The sequence below is a fragment of the Sprattus sprattus genome, assembly GCF_963457725.1.
Source record: "Sprattus sprattus genome assembly, chromosome: 16".
Taxonomy (NCBI): domain Eukaryota; kingdom Metazoa; phylum Chordata; class Actinopteri; order Clupeiformes; family Clupeidae; genus Sprattus; species Sprattus sprattus.
In genome coordinates, this window is record NC_137914.1 from 10,359,015 (window position 1) to 10,372,288 (window position 13,274).

The following is a 13,274-nucleotide window of genomic DNA, read 5'->3' on the forward strand; positions in this document are numbered from 1 at the left end:
ACCCTATGCCGTAGAATCTACACTGTAGGTATGGGATAGCCGCGTACCCTATGCCGTAGAATCTACCCTGTAGGTATGGGATAGACGCGTACCCTATGCCGTAGAATCTACACTGTAGGTATGGGATAGCCGCGTACCCTATGCCGTAGAATCTACCCTGTAGGTATGGGATAGACGCGTACCCTATGCCGTAGAATCTACACTGTAGGTATGGGATAGCCGCGTACCCTATGCCGTAGAATCTACCCTGTAGGTATGGGATAGACGCGTACCCTATGCCGTAGAATCTACACTGTAGGTATGGGATAGACGCGTACCCTATGCCGTAGAATCTACCCTGTAGGTATGGGATAGACGCGTACCCTATGCCGTAGAATCTACACTGTAGGTATGGGATAGCCGCGTACCCTATGCCGCACACCTCTCCAAAAATGAATCTACAGGTTGCGGCAACGCAGACCGCAATTAATGTGATTGATCTGCTAGCCCGACATTTGGAGGGGTGTTGATGACTTTGCTAGCGCAGACATTATAGCGAGATTGACAGGTCAACAAATAATCACGCCACTATGATTGCTGCATGCTGTTTCACTTGCAAGCTGTCTACTTCTACTGGTAACGCTGATAGCTGGCTGGGAAATGCCTCGTAAAGTACCTCAGACGTATTTTTTTGTTACAATAACGGGGTTATCAATTGTACAGTGTCTTTTTCTCTGTAACCTTAAAAAAATTGAAGCAAAATAAGCCAAACAAAGTACATTTATATACAAACATGTCCGTCCACTTCCGCCATCTTTGCTTACTAGCATTGCAGACGCACCAGCGCACAGGTATGAACGCTCACAATGGCATAAAGAGGAGCCTCTGCATAAAGCCTACAATACAACTAAAACAAATCAACCTTAAGTGTGAGTGACGCTGAGCCCCAGGATGCCTGATCCCTGCACACACACACACAAACACACACACACACACACACACACACACACACACTGATCCCTGCACACATACACACTGATCCCTGCACACACACACACTGATCCCTGCGCATGCACACAGACACAGATCCCGGCACACAGCACATTTATCAGGCATGCCCTTCTGTCTCTCAGGCAGAGGTGCAGTCAGGACCATTTTACACCAACACCAAGACAAGACGGCCCATATCTCTGAAGAGCCAAGACAAGGTGGAGACTTTAACAGTGAAGACCAAGATAAAACCGAGACTGAAAGGGAATATATCAAGACCAAGACTGAGACCCCAATTAATTATAATAAGGGCAAAAAATACACAAAGTACCACAAAATATGAGTATTTGCACTGTAACTGTCCATGTGTTTATCCATACTTGCCAATATCATAAACTAAGTTGGATCCTAGGCAATTGTGTTGACCTCCCTGCTGTGCTGTTGGATGCTCTGCTGTTGACGAGCTTCAGCAGTGAGCCAAGGAGGCAGATGAGAGCAGGAAAATTTAATTCTATTTTGGGAGATGATAAGAGAATTTCTTTTAAAAAGTAAATCAGAAATGGGATTGCATTGCAAATCAGTAGGCACATCAATGTATCATTAAAATGAAGAAGAAAAAATAAGTTCAGAGACTTGGGGTCAAAAGTTCTTATATGTATGATCAAGGCGAGACTAAGACCTTGGGCTTGAGAATCCCAACCCTGGATTCAGCACACATGACATTCATCCAAACAGCTCTCTTATCCCACACAGCACAGGCTGGAGAAGATTAAACAGAACTTTAGATGTAGGAGACACACAGACCATCTAACTACGTAAATTGATGGGCAGATCAAGAGAAAGGTTAGATAGATAGATAGATAGATAGATAGATGGATAGATAGATAGATAGATAGATAGATAGATAGATAGATAGATAGATAGATAGATAGATAGATAGATAGATAGATAAATAGATAGATAGCTAGATAGATCAATAGATATACTAAGAGCTATGCTATCAGGTACCAAAATGAAGAGTGAGAAGGAAAAAAGATGAAAGCAGGTTAGGGAAAATAGAGGCAGAGAAAGAGAGAGGAGTGAGTGTGTGTGTGTGAGTGTGTGTGTGCGTGTGTGTGTGCGTGTGTGTGTGTGAGTGTGTGTGTGTGTGTGTGTGTGTGTGTGTGTGTGTGTGTGAGTACGTGTGTGCGTGTGTGCGTGTGTGTGTGTGTGTGTGTGTGCAGAGGAAGGGTGTGTGAGTCAGTGTGGGGGTCGTACCCTCATTGCAGGAGGACTTGAGTCGTTGGCAGAGGCCTTCCGTGTCGTCGTAGCTCTCCTGAATCTTTTGCAGCGCCTCTGGCCCCCTCATCTCCATCAGATCACGGAGCTCCTCCAGCGTCACCCCGAAGTCCCCTGTGTGGTTGGCCTCCGCACCCCCACCCCCACCCCGCTTTGGGTAAAACTCCACCGTACTGTTGGCCATGTCGCCCATGGTTGCTGTCGTCGACATTTTCTCCGTTTCAGATTTGGAGGGTGTTCCCTTGGCTCTCTATGAGGATAATTTATCCCTGTCTGTTTTCAGGGCAGTTTTTAGGGCCTTTGAAAAAGCTAGGACAATCAGTCTGATATTAATAACAGGGGGGATCTTTGGAATAAATCTACACTCCTTTTTCGCTTTTCTCCCACCCCCCACTCCTCTCCCTCCCTCAGTGCCCTCTAACTCTCCATAAGAGGAGGACTAGCAAGGAGGACAGGACGGCTAGCTACACCCGTTTTATTTTTCTCCTCTTTTCTTAGTCTCTAAACTGAAGACTCCAGCTTGCTCCAGTCTACCCCCATCCCCAGAGGGTCAGTACGAGAGATCAGGGCTCACCCAATCCATCAGGAACCAAACGGGGGGGCGGGGGGGTGGGGGCAGAGGCAGGAGGAGGATTAAAGGGGGAGAGGAGAGGGACAACTGATGATCAATCTGGGTCCCGGGCCGTCGAATTTGGCTCTTTGGAGAGGTCAAGAGGTCACAGATCAGGGATGAGAGTGCGTGGTCTTATGGCACTGGCAAAATAACCTGCAGGAAGAGAGAGGAAACGAACACTTAGAACAGAGTGGGTGTCACGTCTTCATTACATTCACTTGTATGGTTGCAATCTTTGTTTATTATTAATTAAAAAAAAGAACAATTCCGGTCATGAAAAAAGCCCTAATTATGGCATTCCTAACAAGCCAAACTTTTGACTCCCCAATCCAAAGGTCTTTGGTGCTTTTAATTAAATAAAGAATGAGGCTCACTACAGTTAATTAAATATTACATAGGCATTAACACAGTGGATTGCAATATTGCTCAGGGTCATATTCGGGCCACAGTTAACTGCTTCCTTGTCTTTTCCTCATATCCTCTGCTATATCGCCCTGCTTTCTCCCTTCTGATTCGTTTTATCCCTCTTTTTCTCAAACTCCATAGGGTAATTCACATTCAGGTGTGTAATGTGTCAAAAGATCGCAGAAGAATTAAAATAAGTATGAGAGCACCAGGAACATAAAGGAATAAAAGGGACGAACACTGTGCACTGTCACTGGCGAGAGATGTGCACAACGTGAAGCACGCATACTGAAGTACACATCGTAAGGCACACATACTGAAGCACACATACTGAAGTACACATCGAGAAGTACACATACTGAAGCACACATACTGAAGCACACATCGAGAAGTACACATACTGAGGCACACACCTTGAAGAACACATACTGAAGCACACATACTGAAGCACACATACTGATGTACACACCGTGAAGAACACATACTGAAGCACACATACTGAAGCACACATACTGATGTACACACCGTGAAGAACACATACTGAAGCACACATACTGAAGCACACATACTGAAGCACATATCCAAAAGTACACATACTGAAGCACATATCATGAAGTTCACACCGTGAAGTACACATACTGAAGCACACATACTGAAGCACACATCATGAAGTTCACACCGTGAAGTACACATACTGAGGCACACATACTGAGGCACACATACTGAAGCACATATCCAGAAGTACACATACTGAGGAACACATCATGAAGTTCACATACTGAAGCACATTTCATGAAGTTCACATACTGAAGCACACATCATGAAGTTCACATCGTGAAGCACACATCATGAAGTTCACACCGTGAAGCACACATACTGAAGCACACATCCTAAAGCGTACGTACTGAAGCACACATACTGTTCAAAAAAAAAAACTGCAGCTTTACATAGAACAAAAAAAAAAGAAAGAAAGAAATGAATGTCATCAGCACACGGTTGTTATGGCAACGTAGCGATACACTGGACTCCAACAAAGATGTTTCAGCCTTTCATCTCTTTTTCTCTCATCCTCTCTCTTCCTCCTTCAATCTTCTCACATCCTCTGTCCTCTTACCTGGTGGTGCTACATCTCTCTGTCACATGAGCATATGTGCTTATAAGTATCTCTTTTTCTGTCTCTTTCTCTCCCTCTCTCTCTCTCTCCTCTATCCTATAACTATATGTGAAATATAGAGTGTGGTGTGTCTGTGTGGTATGGTATGTGTGTGTTGTGTGTGTATAGTGCGTGTCTGCATCAGGGTCTCTCCATGTCCATTCTAAGCGGTAAGCATTCATTTATGAGTGAGTCACATCAAGTCAAGCCCTCGCTCAGGCGCTGACTCACCCTTTCATTCTCACATCCCTAACCCCACCCCCTGATCTGCAGCAATGCACCCTTTGCTGGCCCAGGGAGGAAGCTTTTCAGCGTCGCACATCGCCACTGTCATGGCACGCCGTTGTGGCAGATAGCCGTGCCGTTACCCGGCTAGGCCTATGGGTGCCCGGACAGATCAAAGCACTGCAAGATGGCCGAAAGCACATGTGTTGCTCTGCCACATCAGGGACTTGCAGTAAGGACTGTGACAACAACTTGGATTAGAAGCTTGCAAAGGAATTCACAATGGAAAACACAAATGCTAATCCTATGCTAATGTTTGGGCATTAACAAGACTTCTCCGGGCAGTACGTTCTCCAGAACATTCTTATTGGTGGCAATTTTTTCTGGGGTAGTTCAGTAAACAGCTCCATTTAAGTGATAGATTGCTATTGTCATCTAAACTTAATGTTAGCCTTTGCCAATACACCTCCACCAAGCATCCAGCATCCCTGATGGCACTCACACCAATTAGCTCAAGTTGAAAGTGAGAGAGAGAGCGAGAGAGAGAACCAGCCTTACATAAATTTGCGTGGTGCTTATGTAATGCATCCAAAGTAACCAAGCACCTCTCCTTCTGCCTACATGTAGGTACACACTGACATGCACATGCGCAGACACGCAGACACGCAGACACGCAGACACACACACACACACACACACACACACACACACACACACACACACATGGAAACACACACACACGAAAACACAGACACACACAGGAGCGCAAACATGCACATGCGCAGGCACGCAGATGCACGCAGACACACACACACACACACACACACACACACACACACACACACACATGGAAACACACACACACATGGAAACACACACACACACGAAAACACAGACACACACAGGAGCGCAAAACACACACCCAACCCAACAAGTCATACTCCTATCCCTCATAAGTCTGAACTGCAAACATTGTTTTATGGCAAGAGACAGATTATGCAGCAACATTGGATTGCTCAAAAACAATATTTAAATCTGCTTTCACCACATGAAAATAAAATGACATTTATATGAGCCAAATTAAAGATTATATTTTGTTTATTTGTTGCAACACCCATTTAATATTTAACTGAGTTACGTAGGGGAAGCAATGTAAAACAAATGTACCTCTTAGATACTGTGATTGTTACTTCAGGCATTAAGAAACATTGTAGCAATAATGCTTGATTGTATTAAACCATAAATATAAGCCTCCAGGTCAAAACAGTATATGTGGATATCGGTAGAAATAAAGCATATTGGTATATATTCACTGTTTTCAAAAATTAAGAACATTTATTTGCTGACTTTTTCAGGAATAACAGTACGGATTATTAGTAGACAAGGAAGAAGAAGAGCAGGACGAAAAAAAGAGAAAACCTGCAGAAGCTGTAAGGTGATGAGTCAATCTCCTCCTCCTTTCACTCTGGATCTCAGATTGCAAGCGCGGGAGAGAGAGAGAGAGAGCTCTGACAGAGCCTCACACTAGAGTGGCCCTCACTGAACACTGACACACTCACAGAGGGGACGACGGTGTCATCATGCTGACAAACTCATAACTGAAAAAACAGACTCCGACACTGACTGGAACTCTGGCAACATGTCTTACGAAAGCTTTTATCGGCTTGCGCCACAGTGCCCCTCATAGCAGAGTACTTGTGTTTGAAAAAAGGAATAACAAAAAATAAATACAAATTCTGTCATTACTACTGCATTCCAGCTTCAGCAGAACGTGTCACATTTCCACATCTTCATGTTGTTGCACACTCTTGAAAGTGTTTGGAAGGATCCAGCACAGAGTTTCTAACAGGCTTAAAATAGCACTAATGAGAGAGGAGTTTTAGCAAGCACTAGTCAACTCACACCCACCTAATCCAGGCAGACATAAGGCATCTTATGGAATTGAAATCTTGACATTAATTTTGCTGTCAGGATGCGTTTCTCTGGCCAGAAACGTTCCCACTAAAGAAAGACCAGGGTGACTGCCTCCTGATGGGCTGTTTCCCAAAATGGAACAAAGAAAAGAAAGAAAGACAGAGAAAAAAAGACAAACAACAAATAGTCCATTCCTGCGCTACTTAGATATCCCAGGTCAAACATCAAATAGCTTCAGACGTTATTTTTCTCTGGGATGATGGATTTTCAGGCTACATAAGAACACCCTTCATCTCAATGTGTTTGTGTGTGTGTGACACGCCTCTGTGTTTGCTTGTGTGCCTGTGTGTGTTTGCTTGTGTGTGTGTGTGTGTGTGTGTGTGTGTGTGTGTGTGTGTGTGGGTGTGTGTGTGTGTGTGTGTGTGTGTGTGTGTGTGTGTGTGTGTGTGTGTGCGAACCTGTCTGTGTAATACAGAGACAAAAACTCATTCTCCAAGGAGCCTCCCTCCTCACCTGGTGGTGGCTGGAGCCACTGCAAAACAAATCCATTTCAAAGCTGGCCTGACAGGGCTTTGCACCGGTGAAGAGACAGGCAGACAAGACAGTAATGAATTATTGTCACACTGAGTCAGAATAAAGGCAATTCCAGTTAATTTGGACTGAGCTGAGCTGACACCTTCCCAACAGACTGTCGCGCGCAAACACACACACACACACACACACAAAGATAGAAAAACCGACAAACACAGTGCAACACACACATTCTGTAGAATTATTTAGGAACCCTTCAGTTGCTCTGGTTTGTGTTCCTCACATCATTCTGCTGTGGCAGAATTCCTTCTGCTCTTCAGGGTTTTTGCTCACAGCTTTTTTCCACCAATGTTTTTAAGTATTCCGCAAGGCTCCATGTAACTTTGTAAATACGTCTGAGCATTTTGCCTGAAATGTTTTCATATCTACCAGCAGAGAGACAAGAAAGACTACATCCTTAATAACTAACCTCGCCCTTTACACATACCGTATGTGTGCATGTATGTGTATGTATGTTCTAATTAAAGGCAAATCTCTCATTCTCACACGCAGAAGCGGGAAGATTTGCAAAAGACGCTCCACAGGAAGTGTGCCAAGCAGCCACTCGTCAACGGCTACTCACTTTGTCATGATTGCACTTATGACACCCGAGCAACTGTAAAATATTCAGATCTTTGTATTCATTTGACTCCCCAAACTCCCAGAAAAAGTAATTGATTTATCCCTGTCTCTTCCATTCGAGCCACCTCCATCCCTCTCTCTCTCTCTCTCTCCCTCTCTCTCCCTCTCTCCTTTTCTCTCTGTTCTCCCAATAATCCCTCCATCTTCTCTCACTGCAGTGGCCTGTATTCATTACACAGGTTCCAGTATTTCAGGAAAGCCATGGACTGCGCTGGCGTATTAGTCTGTGGGGGGTAACCTAAGCCCTGCACCTCTGGGCATCTGAGTGAGGCCTCTAAGACAGGCCTCTGGACAACACAGGGATTTCAGGGATATTGGATCAGTTCTTACAGCAGGGATTGGAGGATTCATTGTTCTGGCAGACAGTACCTTCATAGCGAGGCTGGCTGTACACCTCTCATGGCTGAGTCCTCTGCCACACCCTAGATACGGAGGGGGGGGACGAGGAGCGTCCTGTGCGAATGTGTCTATGTAGACGAACAAGGATGAACCTGTGCTACTCTGTCCGGGTGATTAGAGATCTGTTTTTTTTTTCAAATTCTTTTTGCTTTCCCAAAAAAAAACTAACAAAGATAGTTTCACAGTTGAACAAATAGAAATCCCAAAAACAATCCCACTTAAGAGATTCAGTGTATTTGTACTGCTACCAAAGTCAACATGAAAAAATGTACTGTGAAAAAAAAATACTCCACTTAAGTATGAATCATATTGAAATGGCAAAAATGACTTTCATGTAATCAAAATACAGTCAGATCTGTCAAAATGACTAAATATGTCATGGCTGTTTTGAATGTTACAGCCAGTATTATACTGTCATAACAGATGAGTCAAAGCAAAAATGAACTGTCTTCAAAAGTATGCATGTATTTATGTGTGTGTGTGTGTGTGTGTGTGTGTGTGTGTGTGTGTGTGTGTGTGTAAGGGAGCATGCGAAAGAGAAAGTGTGTGTGAGAGGGTGAAGGAATTTGAACCCTCATGTTGTGTTGCAATAAAAAATCACTGTTTTGAAACTTCTGTCTTTAATTACAATATTTTCTTTCTTTCTTTTTTCACATTACCTACCTGAATGAATAAAATATAGTTTATTTTTTTTGTTGTTTTTTTCAAATAACTTGTTACATTTGTTGTGTCTCCAGTCAAAAATGGCAGGCCTTTCAAATGAATGTCCAAGACTAATACTTAAGGTTTTTTTTTCATTTAAATTGACGTCACATTTAAAGCAAACATTTAAAAGGTTTTTATATTAATAGGTGTGCATTTCCATCATAAATCACACCAGTCATTTTTGGCGGAGGACACAACAATCTTTCACTCCTTATGTTGTAAAATTACAGATGTTATGGTGTATATTTCATACATATTTTAAACGTGTGCAGTCAAATTGTCAAATACACCAAATACTAATAATCCAGACATTTAGATTTGCGCTAGTTGAATGCATGTTCAAATATGTTGAGCATTATTAACATTTAAGTCAGGCCGGTCTATTCAGCCCAGAACCACAAGTGTGCCAACCCACAGCAATGAGGGTGAGTGAGAGAAGAGGAAAGGACTCTGATGGTGAGACACAGTTTTGGTGATGCATCTGCTGGGTCAACTCTATCCAACCCTGCATATCAGACGCAAAAACTGGGACAATGTGTGGACCACAACTAGGCCAGCAATACTTCTTCTTCTAGATCACATTTTCAGGAAAGTTCAAATCTGAGCAACCAGCTACAAACTGAGAGGTTGAGGGAGCACATTTCAGCATTCAATATTTACAAAGGGCTAACGCAGTCAGGGGCCTCTGTTTTGTGCTCTCTCTCTCTCTCTCTCACGCACATACTCTATCTCTCTCTCTTTCTCTCTCTCACAAACACACACACAGTAAACATTTAGACATTATTTATCTGTTGCTCAGTGAACTGCATAAATACCACATTCTGCCATATCTGTATTCACAATGCTTCCATGCCAGTTAAGAACAGCCTTAATAGCTGAAGGGAGGAAAGGCATGAAATATTGCGAACAAGTGTTTTCAGTCACTAATGACAAATATACTGCATGGAAGCAGTGAATTCAAAGAAAGCTTGTTAAAGGGTGCCTCGTGGTGGGGGAGCCTTCAATATGGCCAAGTAGCTCTGTTTTTCATTGTATGTCTTCAATCTACAAGTTTTCGTGTCACTGGTGCAATTGGGCATCCTTGAAATATCAATCTAATTTTACACCTTCGAACCCTTTCAAATGATGTAAACCAATTGCCACAGAGGTCCAGGATTGACGATCGTATTTAAGTGCCCAATCACAGGCGAGTATCGATTACGAACACACATCAAGCAGGATCACAGCATCTTCTCTCGTCCGTCCCCCGCCCCGTTCACATGCACTTCCTTGCAGTTGTGCTCAAAGTATAAGTGGCATCAGATGAAATGATTGGGTTAAATTTGGCCTGGTGTTTGGCCTCATAAAGGTTTAACCACTTTTTATTTCGTGTGTGTCATTTCATGGATTGCTGTAGCAAGTGATGCTGTCCAAAATAAAATGACCTTTACTGGTCACCTTCACAAGGCGATTGCCTTTCAACAGAAACATTTGCCGTCTAAATTCAGTCTCGACATTCAAATCACTCTTGGGTTAGCTTGAAAGTAAATTCACAATCGTCAATAAAACTGATGGTAGATGATATGAGCTTGAAGGTAATGACAGAAGATTTCAGCTGGTGTGGTGTGCGCCACTTCCATCCGGTAAGCGCAATGCCCCTTCCGCAAGGTTACCGGTGTGGATACCAGTTGGAGCATCACCTCGCTTCACTGTTGCTTCTCCTCTCTCTGGGTCTTTATCCCGTTATCCACAAACGCATAAGCTAAACCATTGCAGGTGGAAAATGTAGCTCGAATGGCATTATGAAAGTCGACTAAGGACAATTTCTACTGTCAAGAAATCCATTTCACAACAGACATATCAGCGCAGAAGGTATAAACCAATTTATTCCGACAACTGAATCTACAAAAGAATATAACCAGTACCAGACTCAAATATTGTCTGATCGTTCTACCATCATAGCAAAATGACATTATGACAGTTGTGCCTAAAGACTTGTTTTGGTTTATACTATAGTCTAAAGGGAACAGGGTCCATAATAGTTTTTTACTTGTCCATATTATTTCTATGTTCTGCTACACTGCAGCAGTTTTACGTGCTTGGCAGCTATCACTAATCCTAACAAAGATAAAAAAAAAAAATTAGATGGGATTTGTAACCATTTGCAAAAAACATCCCATTCCCTAACCACAAAAACTACAACGTGTAAACAGAAGGGTCAACGGCAATATATTACGGAAATTGTCGACTAAACATACTGGTTAAATGTAAACCACATGTTAGAACCCAGTCTGGTGTAAATACCAAAAGCACCGACTCACCAGGCCATGCTCCAAGGACATCAGCGAGGGATGCAGGAAAATGGAAAATCCAGTAATCTTCTCTTTAGAAATGGAAATTAAAAATATCGACATCTGCCGAAAGCACAGCACTAGTCGTTACACTGTGGCACCTTATAATCGCGATATTATGTAGCTTTTGTATTGTTGATGGAATTTCTGATCCTAAAATAGTGCAGTTGTTGCCTGGTTAGACTGGGCTTCTGCAGAGGAAAAAAATAAGAGATGGAGACATCGTATAAAGGTGACTGTCCCAATAAATAAGCACGTGAAAATTACGGGGTTGTTTATAGACTGTTGAAATAAAAACAAAACAACGGCTGGACTTTCAAAATCTTAAAGAAAAACAGGCTGTATAACTGGGTGATGCGATATTTTGGATTTATATGCGATGTGATGAGGACCCCCTCGCTGAGTCGCGCGCTGAGGACCTCGGACGCAGCATCCGCGCGGGCTGCTATGCGCGGACGGAGGGAACGGGGAGGGGAGGGGGGCTCTCTCTCACTCACTCACTCACTCTCCTCTCTCTCTCACTCTCCCCACCCCTGCCTCCGCTTCATCCTTTAAATCCCTCCCTTTCTGTCCTCTCACTGTGCGATCACGTCAGCGGGCGCGCCACCCCACAGCCGCCCCTTTTCAATGTAGCGTTACCGAGAGAGATGAAAGCTAATGCATGTGTGAAGTTCAGCATAGCCGCACCATCACCTCGGACACGTATACGGCTTCACGGTGAGATGATGAGTTCAAAATAAATAATGCAGACCAATGAATTGTGTGAATATTCACCTCTCACATATGAAAGAATCGTTAGAATATAAAGGCATTTTTATTTCAAAAACGATTTGGTTTATTATTACAGTGTAGCAATTACGTGGTATGACTCAGACCAATGAGGCATGGCTTGACCCTGACCAGTACGTTTCTCATTAGAAGCGTTACTGACTGTTGCATTCAGGTGCCCCCTCACAACCAAACAAGTAAAATGTTCCTGGCATCTGGGAGCATACATGCACGGTTTAAAGTTATAATGCCAGAGGCCTCTAAAGACCTAGAGGGGAAGCTCTTATCTGCTCAAGGGTACTCAAGTGTGCTGCTGTCGCCACTGCAGCCTTTAAATGCAACGATGCATGCGCCTGCATAAACCCTCACATTCTCTAATGCACTCATACATTGAGACAAATAGACGGAAACACACACATACACATACACACACACACACACACACACACACACACACACACACACACACACACACACACACACACACACACACACACACACACACACACACACACACACACACACACTCTCAAAATACCAAGACAAGACTAAGACCATGCTAGATTGTAAAATGGGAAATGCACAGAGGAATCATATATTTTGCCATCTGGTGTTTAGGAAAGCAAACTTGGCAATTTAGCACAATCTGTAAAATAATGTATTTCTCATGGAAATTTATATTTCATTATATGCAAACATAGACATGCAACCACAGTTGGTATTTGGTACACACATCTCTCAAGCATGCAAATACAAACACAACACAGAGTGAAGTGAACTTTCAAAAGGTATGCATAATTCAGGGGTAGGTATAGAAAAAACAGACACCCCTACTCCAACGAGGCCCCTACCTTGTGCTATCTATCTTTATCTCCATTTCTTCTTTCTTGCCTCCCTTTCTCTTCACAGGTATCTCTCTATCTCTCGTCCTATTCTCTCTATATCTCCTCCACCCCAGGCATGTTGGTGCATTAGCCCTGCAAGTAGAACCATCCAAATAGAGAACCAGGGCCTGGGATGAAAGTCTGTGGACTGCTGTGATGAGTGATTAGAACTGGACTTGTCCTCAATACATAACCAACTGAGACAAACTCTCACAAACTGTTAAGAGGACAGATGCCCATTTTTGTTTGTTTATTTGTGTTTTTTTATTTTAAGTATATGTCCTCCCCTCCTGGACAGGTTTGTCATGTATGTGCTGTGTTGGATAAGAGTTCAAAAGAGGCAATGGCCGATGAAGCTGGTGAAGCGAGAATGGCCAAGACAACAAAGGCAACTTTGAAAGCCAGGCAGCCAGGGGAAG

The 13,274-nt window shown here is 43.2% G+C and overlaps 1 protein-coding gene across 1 annotated transcript in view; it reads right to left on the bottom strand.

Moving 5' to 3' along the window:
• Positions 1–2,458, bottom strand: part of atp2b3b (ATPase plasma membrane Ca2+ transporting 3b) — a gene marked incomplete at both ends in the record, with an annotated part of 39,679 nt that extends 37,221 nt beyond the window's left edge. The window contains one exon of the mRNA XM_080854584.1: positions 2,227–2,458. Coding sequence (XP_080710710.1) covers positions 2,227–2,458 — 232 coding nt within the window. The remainder of the gene's footprint in view (positions 1–2,226) is intronic.
• Positions 2,459–13,274: the final 10,816 nt, after the last annotated feature.